The sequence below is a fragment of the Chanos chanos genome, chromosome 1 (assembly GCF_902362185.1).
Source record: "Chanos chanos chromosome 1, fChaCha1.1, whole genome shotgun sequence".
NCBI lineage: Eukaryota > Metazoa > Chordata > Actinopteri > Gonorynchiformes > Chanidae > Chanos > Chanos chanos.
Genome location: NC_044495.1, coordinates 18,545,107 through 18,572,553, shown reverse-complemented (window position 1 = coordinate 18,572,553; position 27,447 = coordinate 18,545,107). Strand labels below are relative to the sequence as shown.

General features: G+C 41.3%; 1 protein-coding gene across 1 annotated transcript; it reads right to left on the bottom strand.

The window, feature by feature from the left end:
• mpped1 (metallophosphoesterase domain containing 1) lies at nt 1–27,345 on the bottom strand. Its single transcript, XM_030782774.1, has 6 exons — nt 27,152–27,345; nt 25,916–26,097; nt 17,404–17,629; nt 1,997–2,112; nt 519–632; nt 1–119 (listed from the first exon to the last, which is right to left on the bottom strand). Exons 1-6 carry the CDS (start codon nt 27,343–27,345, stop codon nt 1–3), a joined length of 951 nt encoding a protein of 316 aa, XP_030638634.1.
• Between the last annotated feature and the right edge of the window lie 102 nt (nt 27,346–27,447).

Below are 27,447 nucleotides of genomic sequence, written 5' to 3'. Positions count from 1 at the left end.
TCATGAGCTTCTGGGATTGGGCAGATCAAAGACAATGGGCGGGTTCATAGGTTGAAAGTTGACAGTGCATGCTGAGGCATTGATAAACGTGGTAGTGCCGTCCGTCATCATACCGTAGCCTAGCAACGTAGAACAATGACAAAAAACACCTGAAATCCTCAGATTACTACATTTTGCTCTCAGACTGAATTGCTTAAATGTTCCTAAAAGCTTATTTGTCTCTACAGTAAAAACTAGTTTGTTTTTAGAGACACTTAACTGTATATCTTAAATGAATCATTACTGATCAAGCAATCTAATGGAACTGCAGAACAGCAAGAAAGAAGCGCCATTCTAATAAACCCAAAAAGAACTTGTCCAAAAGGTGACTCAGTATTTTCTGGTTTCAAGGATACACGTCTGTGTTAACGTACAAGTGTGTGTGTGTGTGTGTGTTTCATTAAAGCATGTCTATAACTGAGGTGGGCTGGCAGGTGAATCTGTCATTTTTATAACTGGGCAAATAAGACTGAAAATACCTTCATGTATGTGACCAAACACATGTAGTTTTGGTTGGACTCTCCTCTGCACTGTGTTGAGTAATTCCATACAGCCAACGCGCTGCATCTTCCTCGGTACCCAATCTAGAAAACCTACAGCACAACACACACACATTTTCATATGGTTTACAAAACCACACACACACACACGCACAAACACAGACACATACACACATCTGTCTTAGTATCTTAATGGGGACTGTGACCGCAGATTAATAGTAGAACGTAACCACAACCAATATTCTTATAATTTTTTGTTTTAAAAATAAAAACAGTATCTTTGTGAAGAAAGTTTTCCCAGGTGGGGAAATATTCTCTCTTGTTTTAGATATTTATATTTATTTATATCCTCAAAAGGACATATGGCCCACATAATGCCTCAAGAATTAATCACAAAACCTGTAGGAACTCTCTAAAGTCGGATTTGTGCACTAGTTTGTGGAGGCAAGAGAGAGGGCAGCAAAATTTCTTCCGAACTGAGCCTGGAACTTCTTCAAACTTCGCACCCTAACTCATTATTACCAGTTTCACTTTCCGACGCTGTAAATCTGGAGCGAGTAGAAATAAACAGAAACAAAAGAAAATGCTAAAGTAAGGGCATGTACACAAGATAGAGAGCGAGAGAGAGAGAGAGAAGAAAAACCCCTCTACAAAACAAAAATGGAATGACAAAACTGTGATGCTGTATTAATAATTTTTAAATTAATTGAGGAAAAGTAATTAAGAGCAATCATAATTTGCATATAATTAAAAACAAAAGGCGCTAGCAGCAAAAATAATTGAATCATGACTTCTTCAACTACTCTTTAATACATCTTAAAAACAAACACACACACATACACACATACAAACATTCATAGACACACACACACACATACTACAGTCAGAAACAGGACTCACACATTCTCAATATCTAGGACCATTGTGTTTATAAATGCAGATGTACTTGTGAAGAAATGTCCCCTTGTCATTGATAAATGTTTGCATGTGCACATGTGTATGTTAAGAGAGTGTGTTTTATCGCATGGGTTGGGATTTGCCGCACTGCGAACAGCGTCTCAGCGTTGCACGCTTTAGCAGCCTGCTGTATCCACTCCATCTGCCAAGCCCTCAGAGCATAAGACCACAAACACACACACACATACACACACACACACACACACACACACACACACACGCTTTGTTTATATGGTACACTAATGAACCAGCACCATTGTGTTAGCTAGCTGCAGCCTAATACTAAGAACCCTGTACCTAGAGAGGCACTGAATCAGTGGAGCATCTGTGTGTGTGTGTGTGTGTGTATGTGTGTGTGTGTGTGTGTGTGTGTGTGCGCGTGTGTATGTGCACCCAAGCACACTTGCCTGTGTGTAAATGAGTGCTGTATGTGCGTGAATATGTATGTGTGTGTGTGTGTGTGTGTGTGTGTGAGTGCATGCGTGGCTTTTGTTACTCACCCAGAGGGGGGCAGTGTGTCAGCAGGATGTCTGTGGAGTCTGGAATTTGGTTCCATTTGTCCAGGAGGGCTTGGCCTCGTGGGAGGTTAAACCCCCAGCCATAATACCATGGTTGCCTGCCTCAGACACACACACACACACAAACACACACACACACACAAATACACACACAGAAGAGAGACATTTATGACCTCTTGATGGAAAGTGTGCAGAGAAAAGCATGACCATCATCAGCATCATCATCCTCCTCTTCACTGCCTGTGGTGCTCTGATCTTCCTCCCACTAATCTTAATCTATACCCATATTACCCCAGCACCGATGAATATAATCTGACATTTCCTGTGTATTTGTTCATGTGTGTGAGAGGAGGAGAGAGAGTGAAAGAGAGAGAGAGAGGGAGAGAGAGAGAGAGAGAGAGAGAGAGAGAGGGCAAGACGAATATAGGAAAGAAATCTGATGTGTTAATGTTTTTATGTTTAAAAATATATGGGAAAACAATAAAAACAGACGCCTTTCATTTCCTGATTTTCCAATCCACGTAAGAAATGGTTTTCAGAACACTTGAGGATGAAACAAGAACAAAGAGAGTGAATTTGGGAAATAAAGGAGGAGCAAGAAGGTGGAAAATGGAGAGAGAGAGACAGAGAGAGAGAGGGAGAGAGAGAGAGAGAGACTTGGGGGTTTGATAGCTCTGCCTGTGTCCCATCACTTTGATTGCAGATGCGCCAAGCTTGAGTGACGGTGTAGAAATTAACATGTCACTAACAATCTGTCCCCAGATCCATCTTCCTCTGCTGTGCTGGATCTGCACGTTTTGTGTGTAAGTGTGCACTGTGCAAGAGTGTGTGAGTGTGTTGTGTGTGTGTGAGTGTGTGGGTGTATGCTTACGAAAGTAAGCTCCCCTAGACCCAGCAGTTTAATTTACAGAGAGCAGCCACGTGAAACACCAACTTATACTGTTTGTTGTATCCTTCTCCTGGTCAAAAAGACACACACACACACACACACACACACACACACAGGCCCCAGGCAAGTAGAGCAGCTTCTTGGATCATCATCTCAAGTGGGTCAAAAGTTGAGGCCTCATGGTAAACAGACCAAATGAAATAAGTATTTCCATCTTATTTCATTTAATTAATATTCACATATCTTTTCAAACATCAGAGTCTGAAAATATATGAGGAATCATTTTACGTTCTGTGGTTAGATTTAAATAATTTAAGTAGCAGTTCCTGAAACATTTAAATTGATCTTCGCATATTAATAGTCATTTTTAAATATTCATATCCATTTTTCCACGGACATATCTTTTATACAAAGATAAGCCAGACTTTTTCATTGATGTTCCAAATATTCCTTTAATATGTGGAAGAGGGAGGAAAGACGGAGTTCAGCGATCTGCAGGAGAAAATCTTAGTCCATTCAAACAACTCTATCATCCGCACATGAAACGCAAAACATGAATGCAAAAGAAAGAGAATAAGAGAGAGAGAAAGAGAGAGATGAAAATAAAAGATGGATAATTGTAGAAATATAGCATAGATTTAATTTTCAGGGTTTAGCGAGCATAAAAAGAGGGGGGAAACAAAAAAAAAGCACAAAGCAGGGATTCAATCAGAGAGAGCTGTTTTATTAGTGCTATAAACGCCGAAGCACCATTGTCTAATCCGGGGACAAACATCCCTGGTCCATAAATGTGATTTTCATCAGCTCAGAGGATTTCAGCTAACACATGTAAAACATATAAGCAAGGCATCAAGCTTTGAGCATATTTTGCATACTAATGATTAGGTTTTTCTTAAGCATTTTCTGTGTTTTATTTGTTAAAGTATAACAAAACAGACGGAAACAGATATTTTGACAAACTCCTCCAGAACCACCCTCCAGTGCAGATTATAAAACAATAAAAAAAATGGAACAGGAAGCCTGTTTTTATATGGGGTGGTTTATCCTGCTTTGTCCAGTGAATGCTAGCACTTACAACTAAGAGTGATTCAGCATCAAGATGACATACAATAGACAATTAGGGTTGAAAGGCCAGTAAGACCAAGGATTCAGTTGGATTAGTATGAGTATGCGTGTGTGTGTGTGTGTGTGTGTGTGTGTCTGTGATCTTGGGGCCTAATGATATCGGTGCAGAAGTCTCATGAATCATTAACATTAACGCAGAGCTCAGAGAAAAGGGGCCATGAGGACAACCAAGCTTCAATATTTCATCCCACTGGTTAAACTCAGGCTTGGTGTTATAAGGAAATCTCTATCATATGAATGTTTAAAAGGTTTTTAAATCGAAATAAACTGTCTGCGGTATAGTCTGTGGTGAGAGACATAAGAGAGATAGAGACACTCTATGAGATAAAGAGAAGTAATGAGTCTCATATGAGACCTCTGTCAGTGTAACTATTAAAACTGCACACTCTCCACTCCAAACACCCACCATACACACGCGAACCCACACACCCAAGTCCACTCACAGACCCACATACTGACATAGTCACACACACACACACACACACACACACACACACACACACACACACACACACACAAAGAAAGACAGAGAGCACATCTCTCAATCTGTTTCACTGATAACAGTATACACATTCAAGCCATCTACTCTGTGTGTGTGTGTGTGTGTGTGTGTGTGTGTGTGTGTGTGTGTGTGTGTGTGTGTGTGAAGCATCCTAAGCTCCTGCTGATTTAATTAAAGATGCCTACTGCTTCATGACCCTAATTACAGAGTAGGAGTCAGGTGAGTGTGTATGTGTGGAGGGTAGGTGTGTGTGTGTGTGTGTGTGTATGTGTGTAACTACAGAACACTGCTAGGTCTCTGGCACAACCTGGTTCTGGGTGGTGCTGGTAGTGGCATGAAAGAAGGGTATTCAGTAGGGAGAGGCTGTCAGATTTCAGGGAGGAGATACTATTAGCCACCCACTTCACTGAACCCTACACACAGAGAGACAAACACACACACACATACACATGCACATGAATTAGCAGCTTAATACACCCTCGTAACCTCATTAAGAGCCTGTTTCAATTAATAGCTTGCAGGGTCACGACAGTCCATTGGGATACAGAGGCAATGAAGAGGTGCTTTCAACACATATACACTCACACACACACACACACACGCACAGTGAGAGAGAGAGAGAGAGAGAGAGAGAGAGAGGGAGAGAGAGAAAGAAACTTTTCTCTTCTGTAAAGCTATTTTAAAGGGAAGCTGTATGAATCAATCACAGTAGAATAAACAGTCTGTAAAAGCACCATCTCAGTGTGATAAATCTGACCCATATGCAGGTTACACACTCAGTCTGCTGTTTCAGGCGTTGAGTTTGAGCTTTGCATGTCTGTACTTTTTGAGCATCTGTACTTTCGAAGTTATGCGGTGCTGTAAAAGTGAACTTGAGTGCTGATATCTCAACACTCCTGCGGTATGTAGTTATGTAGGGCCATGCTATGGTTCGTTCTGCAGCCGCTACATTTTGCTTTAATGCTTTATTTACTGTATAAATAAAATAAGTAAATGTAATATAACATATGTAATAAATAAATATGACATAAATATAACATTCTGCATTCTAATTAGTGCTGAGTTGTACTGTTATGGTTGTATATTTGGAACGGAGCTGTGGATGTCAGTTTGGAGGTGACTTTTCTGGTGTGGTATGGTAAGTCTAGTTGTCTTCTGGGTGTCCGTATTGAGCGGTGACCCCCTGTGTGCAGCAGTGCTGTGAATGTGTGGACTGGCTTGCCCTGAGCTGCAGGGCTGACTGCAGAGAGCCTAGACTTTGATGTTTAATCTGGGGGAAGCATGAAGCCCATTCACACAGGCCTGCTAGCCTGATCTGCTCAGCAGGACTCTCACTCACTATAGTATTCCCCTGCCAAAGCAGGCCCGCATAGCACACAGGCTATATGTGTATGCTATACAAAGAGACAGAGACAGAGAGAGAGAGAGACAGAACGAGAAAAAAAAACCCTGGAAGGCAGAGTATATCAGACTTTGACAATAGGTGGATTAGCCAGGCCATGAGCAATCAGCAGCATACGTGTTTGTGGTGAGTGTGTATGTGTGTGTCTGTGTGTGTGTGTCTGTGTGTGTGTGTGTGTTTATGTGAGTGTGTTGTATTCTGTGTGGGTGACATACATAAAAGTACTTAACTTTTCTCTTCATCACCATCCACCTTGTTTAGTCTGTCTATCTCTCTCTCTCTCTCTCTCCTTCCCTCTGTGGGTTATAATATGGCAGATTTGGGACATTTGGTCCGCAGCACGACTTATGCAACACTCAGCAGGTTCAGGAGAAACCCGGGACCACTGGCAGGGTGATGCAACGCACACACACACACACACACATACAGTGTGTGTGATTTACACCAAGATTTCATCTGCTGTAACATGTGCAGTTTCAGTACACAGCAGTACTGTACTAAAACCTCCAAAACATAATCATTCACCGATATCTTTTCAGGCCTATGTCTTCACAATGGGTTATCCAGGGATATACGTTCATTATGTATCAGCAAATGATCGCCATGGGGGTAAGAAAAATAACAAATATCAAATGAAAAATGAATTGGCGTAACTACAATGCAATTATGAAAGCAGCTACTCTTCCAGGTCATTTCAGGACAAACACTACATAACTACACATTTATGTCAGGTTTAAAAGAGACCTCACAATCAACAAGGAACAGTCCATGCACAGACAGTGGGTCTAGTGGGCACAAAAAACACAAAACTGTTTAATTTGACATGGTGTGCAAAGATGGCAAAAAACCTTGACAGCATAGGTCAAACAAGAAAAACTGCATCAGATTGGAGGAACAGTGATTGTACTAGTTGAACGTAAATCACATGTTACCAACTGTTTAGCATCATTTTGAATCTGTTATGGCTTCCAGGCAGGGTCAAACAGACTGTGAACAGGATAACTGCTAAAAACCAAGAAAAATGACCGTAAGAATTGCCACTGAATTAAATGTGCATTTCTCTGACAGCGTCAACTAAATCTATGTTTTGCATGCTTCACAGTGCTGATATTTATTGTATGGGTCTCATTTGCAGACGTGGAGTTTGTATATGATGAGTCATCTTTTAGTGTTTTTCTATCAGCCCAATGACTTGGACTTTGGAGAGAGTTTAAAGTCATTGTTTGTTACTGGTGGTTCAGCATTGTCTTGAAGGCGACACTAGCTGTATGATGATTGCTGCGCAATCAGCCAACAAATGTCAAGAGCACCTTACAGATCAAACACTGTTTCCTCAAGATGTTCACGTATTCCAAGACAACAATGTTACCGTCTTCACTGGAGTCAAACACCTTCCATGAACTCCCTACTCACCAGATCTACAAAATTATGGAAAAAAAAAATACCAGAGCACAGAGTCCAAAGTGGATTTGTAACTCCTTGATCCATCAAAGATCTGGAGGATTTTCCTTTTGAAGAATGGTCTAAGATCCAACCACACATAGTTCAGAACTTGTATAATAGCATTCCAAGAACATGAAAACTGTTTTTAAGGTAAAGTGAAGCCAAGTTTCTTATTAGTTATTAGATACTGTTTGAGATCTCCATTATTCTGTCCACTCCCTCTAACTAACCTGCATCCATGCTATGTCCACACTCCTGCATTATACCAACACTCAAAACTAAAATTACACCAGTACTTGAATCTCCAGCTGACAAGGATACAACTAAAACCATTTAAACATAACCGGTTAACACAGGGCAAACAGTGTGACCTTGTGCATTTTTCTTCTGCTTATATTTTCATTGTACATGTTTTCAATTCCCAGGTTTCTCTCTTTCCTCACCACTAATCCGGGTAGCACAATGTAGAGACCACTGTGCCCATCAATCAACACATCCAAGGACTGAACCTCTGTCGCTTCACAAGACGTCTGTCATGGAAAAAATGGATTACCAAACAAAGATAAAGGTAAACCCCATCCTTTTTTCATGATAAGAATGACTTTTTTGTCATGGTAAGATGACATCCAGAAAGCATCTCAGATGAAAAGAGCCCTTTCTATGGCTCTTACCCTCTAACTTTTTCCTGCACTGAGTGGAGCTAAATACTGCAGCCTAAGTAACTATACTGCTCTCTTAAATTAAATCACATTCAGCACTGTAAATAACTGGTATCCATTTTTGTCAGTCTTTCAAGGGTGAAGTTCGGAGTTGAACTACCAGTTTCAGCTAGCAACTGCACTACTGTGCTTTTTTCTACCATTCATAAGTCATGCGAATATTCACAAGACATGAATAGTAAACTCTACATAAAAGCAAATAAAATGTTGCTCAAAAACCAAGACACAAACCATGAATCCAGAGAAGCATTACAATTCTGGATGCACTGAAGTGACAGTTCTTGGCCATTAGCTGCTAAGCATGCCATAAGTCTTAAAAGGAAGGATGTTCTTTATTTGACAGCTTGAACACATTCTGGCCATACTTGTTTGTGTCAGTCACATACATGCCAATAAAATGATTGTGATGATGAGATTAAAATTATATGTTTTTTTAAAAAAAAAAAAAAATAGACCTCTTTACACTATCTGGACTGAAAAAGTTCCAAAAGTGTTCTTGGTAATTTACCTCCATAATTTAATTACTCTTTCTGACATGACATATAAACATTGTTTACCATTTTAAGCAACCCCTCTTTCAACCACAGTCAGCACTCATTACTGCAGGACTGGAGAGGCTGGGACCAGCACTGACAAAGCCATCTGCACATGCAAGCACTCTCTCTCTCTCTTTCTCTCTCTCTCTCTCTCTCTCTCTCTCTTTCTCTCTCTCTCTCTCTCTCTCTCTCTTTCTCGCTCTCTTTCACTCTTTCACACACACACACACACTCTCTCTCTCTCTCTCTCTTTCACTCTTTCACACACACACACACACACACACACACTCTCTCTCTCTCTCTCACTCTCGCTCTCTTTCACTCTTTCACACACACACACTCTCTCTCTCTCTCTCTCTCTCTCTCTCTCTCTCGCTCTCTTTCACTCTTTCTAACACACACACACACACTTTCTCAGAGACACACAAACCACAAAATGGGTTTTCCAGCAGAATACTGAACAGCTGTGTGGACTCACATTCATCAATGGGAACATTCACAACACTGATTAACATGAAGAGCCAGGAGCAGGTACACATACACTCACATTCACACATGGGGGAGGAGCTCCTGATGAATGAAATTTAATATTACAAGGTACCATCATTACAAGCCTCTCTTAGTGCTTGTGCCCCCCCCCCTCAAAAAAAAAGTTTTAAAAGGGATTTTGAAGGAAGGGCATTTTATTTTGGTAGTCAAAACGTCTGGACCTCCATGAATAACGACTAATATAAATATGCTACTCCTACAGAAAATGTAAATCGAAAAATCAATTGAAAATCAAGCTTACTTCATACAAGACTCCATTCATACCAGCTCTTCAATGTCTCCCATCTGCTCTGGGCCTCTTCACACCCCACCTGTGACCGTCTCTCTCTCTCTCTCTCTCTCTCTCTATCTCTCTCTTTCTGCCTCTCTCTCTCTCTTTCTATTCCTCTGCCTGTGACTCTCTCTCTCTCTCTCTCTCTCTCTCTCTCTTACTCACTTCTGTCCTCTATGCTTGAGAGCTACCTCACCTGACTCTAATCTTTAATTGAAAAACAAAGAGAAACTTAAACACAGGGAGGAGAGAGAGACAGAGAGAGGGCGAGAGAGAGGGAGAGAGAGAGAGAGAGAGAGAGAGAGAAAGAAGAAAGAGAGAGAGAGATCACATAAGCGTAGATGCAGTGACACATGAATAAATGTCCTCTGCTCTGTTCCTGATCAGTCCGCCCCTCCTCCTTCATCTCTGTCTCTCTTCTCTCTCTAACACTCTCTGTCCTGTCATCCAAAGCACTCTAATAAAGTTAGACGTCAAAAAAGAGACAACCTCATCTCCCTCTTGTCCCCCACTCCCCCCTCTTCTTTCCCTGTCCTCTGAGTTTCTGTTGCTTTCCCTCCCTCCTACTCTTACCGTCTATTTTCCGGAGGGCGAACGGCTATAATTGCGGAGCGGTTTACAGTGCAGAGATTTTGAGAGGATCTGTTGATCTGTATGAGCGTGCTGGATCAGGGTCATCTGAGGTTAGAAAAGAAAAAGGGCTGGAGTCCGTCAAATAGAAAATAAATCAGATCTGCACATTGCATTTCCACCTTCTACACAACATACTCTATTTTTATATGACTGGTTTGGTATTTTTTTAGTGGTGTTTTACCGGCCACAGTAGGGCTGACTCCTGGGTTATTATAACACACCAGGATGATTTAGGCTGGTGTAATAATGTACCACCACGCAACTGTGCAGTCCTGTCGCTGCATAATACATTCACCTGCCTACATGCTAAGCACAGCAACACACACAATTTGAACATTTTCTGCAAAAAAAAACTTCCATTTTTCTCCCTTGCTCTCTCTCTCTCTCTCTTTTTTCCGTGGGATTTCATGAACACTGACAGATGTATGGGACTCACACAGACATTGTGCACATGCTGCTAATGAGCTCCCTCTGGAAGGTTCTCTCTCACACAGCTATGTTATACTTCGATTAGAGATGGTTTTAAAAAGGTGTGTGTATATAACAGTACTGCAACTCCACCAGTTTTAATCTGTTTCTTCTCCTTCCTGAGATGATGACATGAGGAGAGAGAGAGAGAGAGAGAGAGAGAGAATTGGCATGGGTTTATTGCTGCTGTGAAGAAGGGATGAGGGGAACGATGACCAAAGTGAAACATAGTGAAAAGGAACGAACAAAAAAAAAACCTCTTGAGTCTTAGGAACCAATCAAATGGCTGGAAGTTGGCTGTGTGTATGAGTCTGTGTGTGTGTCTGTGAGTGAATTTGAGAGTGAGTGTTTAAGTTTGGTTGTGTGTGTCTACATCTGTGAGGGGCTTTGAGAACAAGTGTGAGTGTGTCTGTCTTGGCTGGTGCCAGGCCCTTAAGCATACACTGTGAGGAGCAGGTGCAGGATGGCACTAGTGTGTGTGTGTGTGTGTGTGTGTGTGTGTGTGCGTGTGTAAATGTGTAGTCTGTGCATTCAACAGAGTGTCATATGGAGACACTTGGAGCAGTGAAACGTTAGTGCCTTCAGGGTGATGAGTATTGGGGGGGGGGGGGGGGGGGGTGAGATGCAAGTGGTTTTGTAAAATTACTGCAGTACTCCAATTGTAACACAGTCATGTAAAGTCATGTAAAACAAATATATAGCAAATATATTCTTACAGTGATACCCATCCCAATGAGATTTCAAAAGCCTGTTTGGAGCATTCTCTTAAAGGTATACATCTCTCTCAGTGACCCAGTTAGTTCAGCAAAATGAAGAGCCATTTAAATACCATGTAGCTGCTAAGGCATATCTGTAAATAATGATCTGTTACCATAAGGAATAAGCAGTGACCGTGTGTGTGTGTGTAGTTTTGAAGATTTTCTCCCTCCTAATTGGTGGCAAAATTCAAAGTGATGTGTGGTTGTATTGTTTGCCTCAGCAGATTTTGTAAATGAGACGGACTGAGTGTATTGCAAGACAGGTCAGAAAAAGATACACAGATGTGTGTGTGTTTGTGTGTGTGTGTGTGTGAGAGAGAGAGAGAGAGAGAGAGAGAGAGAGAGGAAGAGAGGTTTGAGAGTGAACCAGAGAATTGTCAGTGTTTGTCTTGGATATGTAACGTGTGCTACATCTTCTTAAAGTCTAATTCTGTCTGAAACTGCTGGACCATTTTTTTTTCTTTCTTTCTTTCCCATGGAGTGATAGTTGCCTTAGCAACCGTGGCAAATCTTCCTTTTCTCAAACAGATGTCCCATTTAGTTGGAAATTAGAATGTGTAAAAACCCAGGAGACTCAAATTATTTCAAAGTTCTCTAGGAGGAGGGAGACAGAGAAAGAGCGTGCAGAAGAAAGGAGTAGTGAGGGATAGAGGGAGGGAGAGAGTAGCATCTCCTCCTCCTTCACTGTAGGTGTGAAAACCGCTGATTAGTGGAAGCTGGGGGGCAACTCTCACACTTCCTCCAATGGCACAGTGAGCAGACGGACAGGAGCAGGAGACGCGGAGATGAGAGGACGGGGAGGAAAGAGGAAGAGATCAAGCGGAAAGATAACCTCCCCTGTGTACTTATATAGACAATGAGACTGTAACTGATCCAGTGCCAGGACACCTCATACTTCTGTATCGTTAGCACACACACACTCGGCAGAAGCAGTCACCAGTTAGGACCTTCTAAACTAGAGTAGGGTTCATCCACTTTTTAAACTAGAGCAGGGTTAATCGACTTTGTAAACTAGACTAGGGTTAATCAGACTTTCTAAACTAGATTAGGGTTAATCAGATTTTCTAAACTAGATTAGGGTTAATCAGACTTTCTGAACTAGATTGGGGTTAATCGACTTTTTAAGCTAGAGTATGGTTCATCCTTTCTTCTAAGGGTAGTCAGTGAGAAGACAGCCCTCTGTGGAATGCAGTAAAACTTTTAATTAAGCACAGACAGACATCACTTTCTTAAAAGACAGCTCATTAAACGCAGGTAAACAGAGACTGAGCTTGAAAACAAGAGAGAAAAAAAAGTTCTAAATTTTACACATGCACTTAAACACACTCACACATTAGCGCACACATGCGCATACATGCAGGCACACACACACATAAAAATATACACACCCACCCCAAATCCCACACTGTGAGAGAATTACCCCCTCGAGGCCATTTTACAGGTAAATTAAAACAAAATCCCTCTGAGGGGAACAGAGCATATAACATTCTCTCCTGCCCTCCCTTTCTCCCTCCCTCCCTTTCTCTCTCTCTCTTTCACTCTCCCTTTCCCTCCCTTTTTACCTTTTTTAAATGACTTACACCGTCTAAGTGGACAAACGTCAAAGACAAAGGGAGACGAGTCAGCGGCAGGAGAGAAAAAAAAAAATCTCTCTGCCACAAAACAATTACTCTGCCATACACTCTTCCATAAACCTAATCCATCCATCTATGAAGGGTTTACAGCCTTCACCCTGGAGCATGTGTGTGTGTGTGTGTGTGTGTGTGTGTGTGTGTATAATTGCACTAGGGAAGCCCCCGCCCAACCCTTCCCTGACCCTTTAGATGTTAATTTAGCAGGATCTCCTGTGGCCAGCCCTAGATACCCAAACCTGTCAGCTCATCCCCCCCAGGCAGAGTCAACACCGACACTTAGCTAATCTCTCTCTTTCCCCCAATCATACAGCAAATCAGCTGGCACTTTAATTAATTCACAAAGACACTGCTCCAAGGTCACCAAGTTTACCATACAAGCAGACACCCTAAAAAAGCTAAAGAGAAGAAATCAACTAAACTGGAATGATCAACAGTCATTACCCCACTTCTCCTCTCATCCTCTCCTCCCTTCTAATCATTCCTTCCATCCAAAGACAGAGGTGTTAATTAGTGACTGAGAGTTTGTTTCATCAGAGATGAAGAGCCAAAAGTAAAGAGACAAATGAGAGTCAGGTATGTCATTTGAGATTGAGAGAGGAGAGAAAGGTCTCTCCTTCTTTCTTTCTGCCTTTCTTTTTCGCTTCCATTTTAAATGAGGTGCTTTAATTGGGCCACTACAGAAGAGAAGCAAACCCTCAATAATTAAAAAATCTAATTAAAGAGTCTTTTGCATCTATGCTGTTAATTATTCCTCGTGGAGTCAGTGGGTAGCTAACATTTCTTCCATTTTCATCCTCATTTTAAAAAAAAAAGAGTTTTCACTACCCCTCCTGCGTCCCCTCCCAATTTCTCTCTCTTCTGTTTTTCCCTCTTCTTTTTTATTTCTCCCTAGGGATGAGAAAACTGTGCGACAGCCTCCACAGGTCCTAAAAGAAATCATTATCAGCACTTAGACAATTAAGCAAATGCAAACACACACACACACACACACACACAGAATTTACAAGGTGTTCAGGAGTGCAGAGAGAGCTACAGGGTTTCTCTGTCTTTGCTCAGAGATGTAAAGTTCATCAACACAAGCAACCCCCTACTGAGAGTACTGCTTACAATGCCACAGACACAGAGACTTGAGTAAAAAATGGAGTAAGAAAAAGACAAAAAACCACAACAGCTCACTCTGCAAGATGCTCAGCAGACGTAGCCTATTCACCCTCTGCATAAACTTTACCAACAAAAACGCTTCGTCCGTAATTTACACAAGCTGTGATCCACTAAAATGTTTGAGAGCGTCTTTATCCTATGTGCATCACAAAATGTTTTTTTGTTTTCCTACAAAAAGTACAGGTTTTCCTGCAAAATGCCCTTTCCCTAAAGAGTGCTCTATCGTGAAATGCTTAACCTTCTCTGAACTAACATTCATATAAGACAATAAAAACGACTGAACAACTGAAAACCTGAAACCAGATGGACCCTCAAACCCAATTAAAACACAACGGCATCTTCACTAACAGCTATTATAACAGCTACGTAAGCAGAAATGTAATGTTTAGCACAACATTTTAAAGGCCAGCATACACTGACAGTGTGTTTCCTTTGTGAGAGTACTCTAATAGTCTTGCCCATGTAGGTGTGTGACTGAGGGAAAATTCTGCCAAGAAAACAGTCTGTAATTGTCTGACACCAGTTTATTAAACAGTTATTTTAACAAAAAGATTTTGTATAGCCTACTGACTGTTGTTCATACTGACCATGTGTAAATCAAATGCTAACAAGCAACAAATAAACGATAAATTTACATGTAAAAGTAAAGACAACAATCTCTCTCTCTCTCTCTCTCTCTCTCGCTGTCTCATATTTGTGTGGGGGCACACACACACACACACACACACACACACACACACACACACACACACAAAATACCACCATGCCACAATCTTATTCATTATCAAGGTGACTGCCTGTATTATACATTTTCAGGCACGGAGTGAATTCCTCTGCTGTATGAAAGTGCTAAGATAACAGTGCCATACCTTGTGCATCAGTGCACTGACTGAGTCAACATGTAAGGAAACAGGCTCCCTTTGTCGATAACCCCCCGCAGCATGTGTGTGAGTTTAAACAGAGTATCATATTCTCAGCTGCGGTTTCTACGCATCCTGACAAGGCGTACAAATCTGTGTATGTGTGTGTATTAAGTCCTATGTATTGTTTGTGCTGCACACCTTCTGAAAAGCACAACCATCCTTAATACCCAGTCCTCCCACTCTGGTTTCAGCTTGTCTTTAGTTATACACAAACACACACACACACACACACACACTCGTGTGCAGGTTGGATCTCCGCCTTAAAGCGGAGAATTTAGAGCTGTATGATCTGAGGATGACAAATGACTTGTAAACCTGCATTAGCGTCAGCAGAAGAGAAAAACACGCCACATGTTTCCCCCATGCTGTCCTTTTCATTTTCACAATCAGCCAATGACAAATAGTGAGGATTTAAAGAGAATGCAGCATGCCAGGATCCCATTTAGCTGGGTAAAGAGGTGTGTGTTTGTGTGTGTGTTTCTGTTTGTGTGTGTGTGTGTGTGTGTGTGTGTGTGTGTGTGTGTGTGTGTGTGAGAGAGAGAGAGAGAGAGGGAGAGACAGAGGGAGAGAGAAAGAGAGGGAGAAAAAAAGAGAGACAGAGACAGAGAGACAAAGGAAAAATGTAATCAGAGTAACTGGATCCCAGCACTTATTCAACAGGATAAATGAGATGAGCAGGGGAAGAGAGGTCTAGGCATGGAGATATGAGAGGACCAATATTCACATATTGAAGCTATGACAGGGAAAAGAAGTCACCAGAGTCAGAGAGAGAGAGGAACATATACTGATGTGTGGAGAAACTAATAAGGAGAAGTTTGGGATATGGACAGATGGATACAGAAAAGTCTGACTGAATGGCCAGATGGAAGAAGAGTTCGATGGATGGACAGATGGAAAGAGAGATGGATAGATGTATGGAGTGATGCAGATGAATCAAGTGAAGCTCCGATCAGAGGCACCAATCGCCTGCAGCAATGTGGGACTCGATCCATAAATCCCGCTCCTTTGCGGGAGCAATATCACCATGGAGACGGAATTTTAGCTGCTCCGTCCCACTGAGGGAGACCATGTCTACTCCACCATAGGAGTGGAAAAAACAAAGGCTAGATGGATGGAGAGATGTATGGATTGATAGATGGACCCTCCCTCTGTCTTCTCTTCCTCAGGCAAAATAGTTTTACAAGGCCTCTATACTGCTAACGTTTTATTAGGTCTGCATAACGAGCATGCAAGCACACACACACACACACACACACACACAGACACATGCTCGCGCGCACACACACATACAGTGTGGGAGAATGTTCCCTCTAGATGCCATTTTATAGATAAATTAAGGCAAAGAAGACTCTTAGAGGAGAACACAGCATACGTTCAACTGATCATACCAGAGAATGTCAGTTCTGATATATTTGAGAGGATTCATGGTTTTAGACCGTTTTAATCCAGTTCATGATGAATCTTCTGTGAACAACACTTTTTTTTTTTAGTTTCATGGCCTCTCTCTCACTTAATTTTACTCTTTGACACATGCAGACACACTTCAACACAAATTTTATCATTGTTGCTAACATATGTCTGTGTGTCTTTCAGGAATCTTGAAAATACATGCTGATTGTCTATGGTCAGTAATACCTGTGGAAGGGAAACACATGCAGAGCAGTAAACAAGGTTGTGGTTTTATCCATTGCTGGGGAACAAAGTCACACCTAGATCAAGTGACACCACCTCTGGTGCTTATGCAAAACAGAGACCTCTCTTTCTATTTCTTTCTTTCTCTCTGTCTCTCACTCTCCCCCTCCCTCTCCCTTTCAGACACATACACACATACACACACACACACACACACACACTACGCTGATGAGAATTTCACATTGAGTTCTACATCACTGTAACTAAAGATTCACATGCCTAACTCTAATACTAACCATAGAAATTCTGGACACTTTACTTTCAACATTAACAGGTCTGTTTTCATAAAAGCACAAAATGGGCACTCAGGTGGTGTGGCGGCCCTGCATACATTTGTTGGGATAACAGGTTTGAATCCCCGTCACACTGCTGTCTGAGACTCATCACAAAGAGGGTCAGGGAAGGTCACTCTGACAGAGCACTCTCCCTGTCATTGTGTTTCAGACAGTCCTACTGTTTATGGCATATCTGTGAATCTAAATAATAATAATAATAATAATAATAATCTAAACAGCATGGGAATCCAGATACACACTTAGGATAAAGAAGAGAAGGCAGCAGTAGAAGCAAGAGTGTTACTGAGAAAGGGACCAGAAGCACTAATAAAGAGAGAGTCAGAGAGGTTGAGGGGGAAGTAGAGAGGGAGAGAGAGAGAGAGAGAAAGAGAGAGATGGATGCACTAACCATGGGGAGCCATAGATTCTGAAACCCCTCACGGTGACATCAGAGTCCTGTAGGTAGATACAGTTGGTCAGCAGGGACTGGACGTTCTCGTAGTTCTCAGGTTTCAGTTTGGACGCAGAGGGGAAGTAGTAGAAGTCCTGCTTTATCAGGTCGGCCATGAACTCCTGGTCAAAGGTCAGTTCATGATTCCCAGCAATTACAATCTTTATCTCATAGGGAAGAGTGCCTGGGACAGAGGAAACACACAAATGTCATGACTCCATGATGTCACAATTTTTCCTTTTTTTTCCCCCGAAATTTTGAGCGCATGTGCCAACACGATTCAAAAATAAACAAGTATTTGGTTAAACTTGCATTTAGTAGCATTTAGTTTATTGTCACCTTACATTTTTTACCGTAATGACACAAGTGTTAAGAATTGTTATTATCCTTGTGTCTTGCTTCTGGCTGAGGTGATGAAATAGATAAGTCTCACTGCTTCTTTTTGAGGCAAACTGTTCTGGCAAAAAAAACTGTAGTTCCCTTAATGTTGGATCTTTTACAGTGAAATAATTGTAAACTATTGAAGTTTCTCCCTGTTGGGAATCTACTCTTCAGCTTTCCTGTACCTCTGAGTTTCCATTGGCTCAGCCATATTTCTCCCACTAATAGGGCAAACCAATATTCAGAATATGATAAACCAAACTTCAAAAAATGCAGCCTTTACACTTTTTGCGAAAGAGTCGTTGCCCAAACTTACGTCATGATATAACAATATTTCTGGAAGCAAAATTGCTTAATTCAGCACTGGTATAATCGTGTTCACTACTGTGCAAATAACTAACAACAGCGTCCGTGGCTCCTCAGAAAGGTTACATTAGGGTGTTAATATCCTGGCAGTCATAGAGGTTGAGCTCCACTGGTTGCACATGTTAAGGTTTTCAGATCAGGTCAGCATGTGTTATGTTTTCTATTAAAAGTTTCAAATCAGCTGTAAACTATTCTCTGAGCAATCCAGGTGACTGTTCCTCATTAGTCACCGAGTGTCCGATTGTTCAAGCTGTCAATCAGTTTGTTGATATCCACCATGTGTAGTGGTGAGTGATCAATGCTGTTCAGCATTACATCAGATGAAATACCGGTATAAGGCTTAATGGGGCTGTGAATCGACCTCACAAATTTTACTTTTAATTATTATATATATTCCAAATTGAAATGTAGCCTCTTGTGTTTCCGTTATGTGTATGAGATGTTGCTGTTTTTATAATCTGCTTGTCACTCGGTTCTTATACTGTTGTGTTAATAATGAATGTCTTTACAAAAACGCTTACAGCAGCACTAAAGAAAGTCTTGAGGAAAAAAAGTCTTGGCCCAAACAAGATTCAATGAACTAATGAAGAACGTAAGTTACTCACATCATCTTATGGCTTACAGATTCCCATTTAGTCCAACATGCTAAAAAGTAGGCTTTGTTTTTCAACTAATCATATTTTTAAGTGATCAGGCAAAGTCTATGATATAAACAAGATAAGAAAACCACAAGGACAATGACAGCTTGATATATTTAAGCTAGGCATTGATATGCAGACCGCCACCGAATGGCGTCTGTGTAAATTTAGTGAAAATGTACGCAAGGCATGTCTAAAAATTCTAGAATACATTTTAAAATTCTACTGTGCATTAGCCAGCCCACCCCCACCCCAACATTTAACGAACATTCGAATTGCAAATTTACATTTGACGACCCTGCGGCTTAATACAGTAAACTGCCGAACCTTAACAAACTCAGTGAGTGCTAGACACAGGAAGGACAGAAGTGCATATTTACAAATATATCATTACGATGTAGAAGATCATTTAAACACTGAAAAAGGAATGTATGGTACACTGGTCCGGTAAAGCTTTTCTAGGCTGTGATTAATATGATAGGGTCAGCACTACAGTATCGATATTACAGATTATTATGTTAAACTTCAACCCAGTGCAGTCTCTCTGTTTAACCATCCCTAACTTGTTCACAGCAGTAGAAAGAAAATATGTCCATGCCTGCCAAGTAAGCCAATGGCAAGTCCCCACAAATCTCCATATTCCTACACACTTTTCCAGCGCCTCTGTCTTTACAAACATCTGGAATGTTCCCTTTTTCTGAGGAGTGTCATAAAATAGATGAAACACGTCAGAATGTGTCGGGTTTTGTATGTGACAGCGAGTTCCATCACGCAGTGTTTTGACAATTACGCAGCGAAGCGTCCCTGAAAAGCTGCAATTAAATTCAGGACAGCAGAAACGGGCGGTGTTAAACTCGACAGCACAGAAGCTCGACTGTCACAACCACATGCAAAACACATATACATTCATATTCACCCCCTCCTCACACACACACACACACGCACACACACATACACACACACACATACACACACATACACACACACACACAGACATAAAGTGATGAAGACATAGAAACATTCAAAGTGAAAGATTTCAGATGACATGAATTAACCTGATACATTCAAAACACTGACACTGACACACATACACATGGACAATATTCTGCTCCTGTGAAAATCCGCCAGCGCAAGCATCTTTCAGCTAGCAACTGATGGCTGGTCATAAAAGTCAGGAGAAAGCAGGGGAAATAAAGGAGAGATGTTGAAAGAGAAACTATAAGCTTTACTCGCACATCTTTGTCATTTATTGGACTTGTTCTCTCTCTCTCTCCCTCTCTCTCTCTCTCTCTCTCTCTGATGTGTTTCAGTGCTGATTTTTATTAAAAAAATATTTTCTACAACAAAAGCTGTGGTCACTGTTGTACATACAAAAATAGCAGAGAACCTTTAAGACTTTTACTGCTGTGTACTTTCATATCTATTTTATACATGAGTAAATTATTTTAACTGCAATTTACCTGGATTTGGGAGGGGGGGGGTAACATGCAGAAAAAGTCTGTAAATAACAAACACAATCTCCATCCCCACATATTTTTACTTATGTCTGTGTACTCCAGGCCTCTGTCTTTCTCTCTCTCTCTTTCTCTCTGTTTCTCTCATATGGATTCCACAAACAGCCCTGCCGCTTCAAAGGACTAATGTAGAATTATAGGGAGAATCACCATTTGACAATGGGCTCATTCTCTTAGAAACACAAAGCAAAAAGAAAGTCTTTGGAAGCAATCAATCACACAAATACAAAACGCCAGGGAGAGGGAGGGTGGGGAAAGACAGAGCCGTAGCCTTTGTGATGGAGAAACAGAGAGCGAATGAAAGAAAAAAGCAGAGAGATGCCGGTCCGTGCTCAAACGGCTAATCGGACACAGGAATGCCTGCGTGTTGTCTGTTGTTATTAGCTCCCATCTTTCACGCCCTTTTGTCTTTGATTTCAAAAATCTGCTTTCAAGCAACAAATAGTTTAAATTTCACTGTGAATCTGTTTTACAAAGCTTCCATCCTTTTCATGTACTTTCTGTTGAGAAAAAAGTAATTAAATAACGAGCCTGAAAAGCACATGCGTGTTCACATCAGCATATGCAGATACAAAAAGACGCGCGCACACACACACACACACACACACACTGCTGTTCTGTCTGTCTGTCAATACCCATTCTTGTGACTAAGTGAGGGGCTCTGGTTCTGAATGTGTGTTTGTGTGCTTGTATCGGAGGGGCAGGTGGTATCAGAGCTTCAGAGATTTAGGGCTTTTGCCTTTTGCGGCTATTGTCCCTGTGTTTGGGTGGGTGGTCTCCAGTCTTTGATGAGGAAAATGCTTCAACCTCCAAATTCAGGAGTTGTTGAAGAGGATTACTGCAGTCCTCAATGCCTGCACATATGTGTCTATGCATGTATCACAATGTGTGACCATCTTGTGTAAACCTTGCCAGAGATGTATATGTACTACATATACCCACTGGTGGCCTGAATTATTCTATGACAAGCAGGAAATGATAAAAGAGTACTGATACACAATAAGGCCAATAAATCTGAAGCTTCATCAACTGTTGTTAGCATGCATAAGGTCATTAGAACAACTAATTACAGAACGTTATGTGCCAAGCATTATAAATTCATTATCAGGGCACAAATCTGAGTTTCTTTAAACACAAGGACATGATTTATGTGGAACACAGGCTATTTATGATAAAATGATGTGTTAAACATTTGTAGGACTCAGTCTCTGTCCCACTCTACATGGATTCCTCCCTCTAATCCGTAATCCATGCCCCCTCAACAGGGAAACAAGACAAAGACAGAGCATTTTACACCTTTCACACACCATCTACTATGCCTGTCCCTAAATACACACACACTTGCTTTCTGTATAATCAAAAAGAAACACATACACGTCCTTATGTACCTCCTGAGTGACGCCTGAGCTCAGTCTGAATTCACCGCTATGTCAGAAGCCAGACAAAGTTAAAAACTAAAATAAATAAAAACTTTAGTTTGAAACACTGCTACTGGTCTTTTCTTTCACTCGTTTACTCCACACTAAATGCATACATGCTCTTGATCAAATCCTAGCCTATGTCTGCAATAAACAAAAACAACAACAAAAAATTAAAATGAGATGAACATCATCGGACAGATGTAATGACAGCTTAAACGTAAACCATTACCAAGCCAGCAAACTAACTACTCTCTTATTAGTCAGTTTTATCTGCGTCTTATACACACAAACGCACAGTCAAACTCACCAGTCTGAATCAAGAAAGGATCTGTGACTTAAGAAAGAGATATCAGACACTGAAACACTGACAAAAGCCCAGTAAAGGGATAAGACAGCCTTCTGCATTTTTAAAAAAGTGGTGAGAAAAGGGCCGGCAGCAAAATTCATGTCGTTGCATTTGAAGAAATAAGGAATTATTGAGAGCTGCTTGAAATGAGGAAAAGTTCAAATTTGCTTTAGGGGACATAAAGCATGTTAAAAAAATTGAAAAAAAAAAAAAATAAAACTCTGGGATCTTCCCTGCAAAAATGTTTACACTTTAAATGAATTCCCTGTACTTCTATACAGTCTATTAAGTATGTTGATTTCTTCTGAAAACAGTCTGTCTTTGCCTTCAATTACACAAGTTATATCAGGTATTACAGTGCAGTGTGACCTGATAGGCTGGAAGGGGGGGGGGGGGGTTACTTTAAACATTGGAGGCAGGCAGGTCCCCTCATTCCCCTGCTGATTACACCTGCAATTTTTCTCTCATATCCCTACTGGCACTAGGTGGATATTCTGCATGAGAAAATTAAATTTAAGAGAGGACCATACTCAATATTCAAGTTCAACAAAAAGAAATTAATATTTCATCCTTTTTAAGGGGTTAGATTGTTTCTATGTCCCTATTCATAAATGTGTGTAAGATATTTTAGTTCAACTGACTGGCCAGTAATTACTATGTCTTCTTTTATAAAGCAACACATCATGAATGTGTGAAAAGTCATAGCATTCAATTCATTTCATGCATGAGGTTCATTTCAAAATTCAATGGCTCTGTTCAGTGTGCAGCAGCATACACACACACACACACAAACACACACATACACAAATGCATTCAGAATTTTGTCATCTGAGGTTCTGTTATATTTCCTATGTTGGAAACCATAAAGAAGTGTCAGATATCCCATGAACACCATGGCAAAATCTTCAAGCAGAGACACTTGAGGCAGAGATAAGGAGAAAAAAAATCTACCAAACCTGACTGAGGGGAGAAAAAGCTTACATTAAAGTTTCATGATGTCTGTTTTCTATAGTGGAGAGGGAAAGTGAAGTAGATGTGCAGAATGGAGGCAACTCTGGAGCAAAAAAAAAAAAATCAAGGTCATATTATACTTTTTCTTGCATGGCCAATTCCTACCTCCTTCACACAATACACACTTGCACATACAGTATGTACACAAGCAGAGTCCACATAATCCCTATGACTATCACATCGAACGATGAGGAGGATCTATTATTTATACTATGGGCATAAAAACACCGTCAAAGCTTCCACTCTCTGACCCCAGACATGGAGATGACAGAGTACAAAGGCAAAGAGTCTGAAAAAGGTAGAGGAAAATGGAGGAGGAAAAAGCTGGTTATGGCCCAAACACACTTCTCTTGATGCACCCACCGACCCACACACCACACACACACACATGCACACACAGACACAGACCCATAGACACACACCACACACACACACACACACACAGACACACAGACACACACCACACACACACAGAAACAGACACAGACCCATAGACACACAACACACACACACACCCATAGACACATACACGTACACACACACCACAAGCTGCCTATCTTGGTACAAGTGAAAGGCTTTAGTAAATCTGATCTACATTCTGTCTAACACAGTGAGGTCTGTATTTAGCAAAAATTTAGCAGATACATTAGGGATTGGTTTCCTGGACAAAAATTAAGCCTGGACTAAATTGTAGTGTGAATGGGGATTCTCCTTTGGAGAGTATAGCCTTTCCAGAGCTGGGCTTAATCCTTGTCCTGGAAACCACCCCACAGAGTCATGGCTGAATGTACACATGCATCTCACACACACACACACACACACACACACAGAGAAAGAGAGAGAGAGAGAGAGAGAGAGAGAGAGAGAGAGTGTCTAAAACTAGCACAGACTTTCTACGTAGTTCTGTAAGTGGATATTACAAAATAAATAAGTAAATAAATAAATAAACAGCAATTGACATTCATTGGCACAAGAACTAAACCTCTATAAAGAATTCAGATTGCAAATTTGATTGTGTATTGACTGAGAACTGGGGCTTTTGTAGTTTCTTAATTCACAGGCAACTAAGGGGACAGAAATCCACACTCTGATTTATGACTTATACTGTGCAATATTACTCCATTCTTCTAGACCTGCATAATCTGCTAAAACACATTAAAGCACTGCTTTACACTGTGAGCCTATTAACCAAATTAATGAAATTCTGTGGGTACTGTCTGACCTGAGGATTACAGAGAAACATTATATTGATATGGTACCAACTTTGTTACTGGGACTGACAGAAATATACACTGCTGGGCTATTACACCGTAATTACTACATATGTGACATAACATTGTCTATATTTTCTAGAAAAGCCTTGAGAAAACAGTTGGAGTTGGTTCTTTAGCTAATAGATTTGCTGTCTCAAATTGTTATCGTTGGATCTTTTCATGTATGTAATGCATGTTATTTAAGAGCAGGGAGAGAATGCCCTGTCTGCATAAAGACTGTGAGACCTCTTCATCCACATATCAAACAGCCATAGACACAGCACTAACTCATTCCACTGAATAAACCCAATACAAAGAATGCGCCCAACAACGACATGGTATTGACTGTCTGCATACACACACACAACTAACACGAAAGACCCAGATGAATGGATACAGATAAAGGGAGGTGCATATATTTTTTACACAAGAGACAAGCCTATACCAGTAAAAGGAGGAAGAGAGGAAGAGAGGAAGAGAGGACGGAGAAGGAGGGAGGGAGGGAGAGAGAGAAAGAGAGAAGGGAAAAGAGAAGTGTGGATGTAAAAGAACACAAAAGTATGTATACTTGTTTGTGTAGGTTTTGGGAGGTAAGTCTCTCTCTCGCTCTCGCTCTCACACAAACACACACACACACAAAGACAGAGAGAGAGATGAGAAAAGAGCTCAGAGTTATAAATATTTATACAGAAATAAATGCAAGAACAGAACCACAGGAAGGCGCACCAGAGAGCAGAGGAGAGAGGAAACAGATAGATAGATGAAGAGAGAGAGAGAGAGTTCTTTCCCTGTTTTCAGTAAGAACTGCAGGCGTTTCAGCTGCAATGTCTCCAGCACCCTACTGACTAACCTCAGGGGAGCTACACAACCAGCCTTCCATTCTTCCCCAATGGGCCCATCCCTTTCTCCAGCCATCCCTGTCTCTGACAACACGTCTGCCACATCGTCTCACACGCTGGGGTCCCCATCGGTAGAGCAGTACACTTATCCAAGCCATACAGTCAGTTAACGCTGCACCACATTCTCTCTCCATGTTCTCATGTTTTCAATCATTCCAGTGTCTTAAACAGAATGAATTCAACTCAAAGTGTATAGGCTCTGTCAAGAAGTGATCGTAGATTGCTAACTGGAAGAGATACGTTGTTATGTTCAGTATTTCAACAGATAAAATTTCATGAGTTAACTAATGATCCCATGGAGACAGTGTATAAGAAAAGTCAGTACAGTATACTACATAGCATGAAGGTCACATTACAGTTGTATGCTAGACTTCTCTTCCAACTGATCACGACTATGTGGCAACATATATTTGGCCATGTTCAATTTCGGTGTTTTAAACCCCCCTGTGTTTTACAAGGGAAAAAAACATGGATACATTAAAGTTTAATGTAAATGAAGTTAAATGTAATATAAAGCACAAGAATCGCCTTAACTGTAACAAATCAGTAAGACACTGATGAACTATGACTTGTTTGTCACATAACAGAGGCTAAGGCAGAGCTGTGTAAAGGTTGAGTAAAGGTTGGTGTAATGGCCTTACCAAGCCAGTCATTGAACTTCTTAACTTCGCTGGGCAGACCAAGCTCGGTGAAGTCACCAGTGTGGAGTAAGACATCACCATAGGGCATCTGAATAGTGTCAGTGCGAGAATGTGTGTCTGAGATACACACAAAACGCGTGTAACCAGGAGGCTTAGGGGTGTCATGGGGCAATGGATCCACCCTGAGAAAGAGCAGAAGGGAGGGAGGAGAGAGAGAGAGGGAGAGAGAGAGAGAGAGAGAGAGAGAGAGAGAGAGGGAGGAATACGTCCTTAGTAAGTTTTCTCTAGGCCCTGGTAGTTGCAGTAGCAGCAGTGCGTCTCTGGAGAGCGAGAGAGGAGGTTACTTTTGAATAAAAGTGGCCCACTTAAGAGAAACTACTGCTGGGTTAGCCTGCTCAATAACAGCAGCTATCCGCGTCGTAAACACACACACACAGAAATACACACACATACGCACACACTTTGTCACACATAAATACAGACACATGTAGAAGCCAAAGAATAGAAAAAAGAAGTCCCTTTATATATGGATGATTATGAGTCATAGGCAGAAATACACAAGGGACCAGGGAGAGAAATAGAAAGAAAGAATGAAAGAAAGAGGGGGAAGGGAATGAGACCGGAATTGAGAGACAGGGAAAGAGAGGCAAGGAGGAGAGGTATCTGCATACGAAAAAGATGAGAGAGAAAGAGAGAAAGAGTGAGAGAGTGGGCATACACTGGAGAACTCAAGAGAAAGAAATCTACTGCTAAAAAGAAACACATGAAGCAGAGGCAGAGAGGCAGAGAAAAAAATGTGAGTGTATGTGTACTACTATCGGCATGAAAAGTTTCAGCATTATCAGCATAAAGTGCATATTAAACAAAAATTTGAAAGGTGTATATCCTTACCTGAGGGTGTGTGTATATTCCCAAGTGTATATCTCATAAATGTGTATACTGGCCACTGGAAACATTCCTCATCTATGATGCACAAAGTGATGGCATATGTGGGATTGGTACTACACGCGTGAGCGCGTGTGTCATATGCATCCATGTGCAGAGGCATCTCTGGTTGGTGTTAAGGCAGGTTAAGGTCTAGGTTTGCTTAATTTCTGGCTTGTAGTGTGAGGTGGATGTAAGCACCCCCGGTTATTGTTGAAGATGAAGACTTGACTGAGTTTGGGCGCTGTGTATGTGTGTTTTTTTTGTGTGTGGGTGTCTACGAGTGCTGGAGAGGTGACGGGTGTCTCTTACATGTGCACGTGGGGCGGCTGAAATCGTCCTTGGTTTATGTTGTAAAAGGTGAAGGCTTGGGTAGGGTTGGCACTATACTCATCCACTTCCACGCCTCCTCTGCCCGCACGCTGCGCCTGCTGACTCTGCTGCTGCTGCTGCTGCTGCTGCTGCTGGCGTCGCGCTGCCATAATCTCAGACAGTGTGAATGCCATGATAACATAGGTTTCAGTCACTCACTGCGTAGATTAAGGTCGGTTCAGGCGGTTTAAGTCAGGGAAGTTAGTGATGTGGGTGTCCAGGACCAGAGGTACCCT

Bases quoted from the DNA above. Each gene is read 5' to 3' on its own strand.
- mpped1 (XM_030782774.1), bottom strand. From the start codon at position 27,345: ATGGCATTCACACTGTCTGAGATTATGGCAGCGCGACGCCAGCAGCAG. The intron at 26,098-27,151 runs GTAAGAGACACC...GCTCTTTCTCAG, and splicing joins CAGCCGCCCCACGTGCACAT to GGTGGATCCATTGCCCCATG. The intron at 120-518 runs GTATTTTCAGTC...CTACGTTGCTAG, and splicing joins GTTTGGTCACATACATGAAG to GCTACGGTATGATGACGGAC.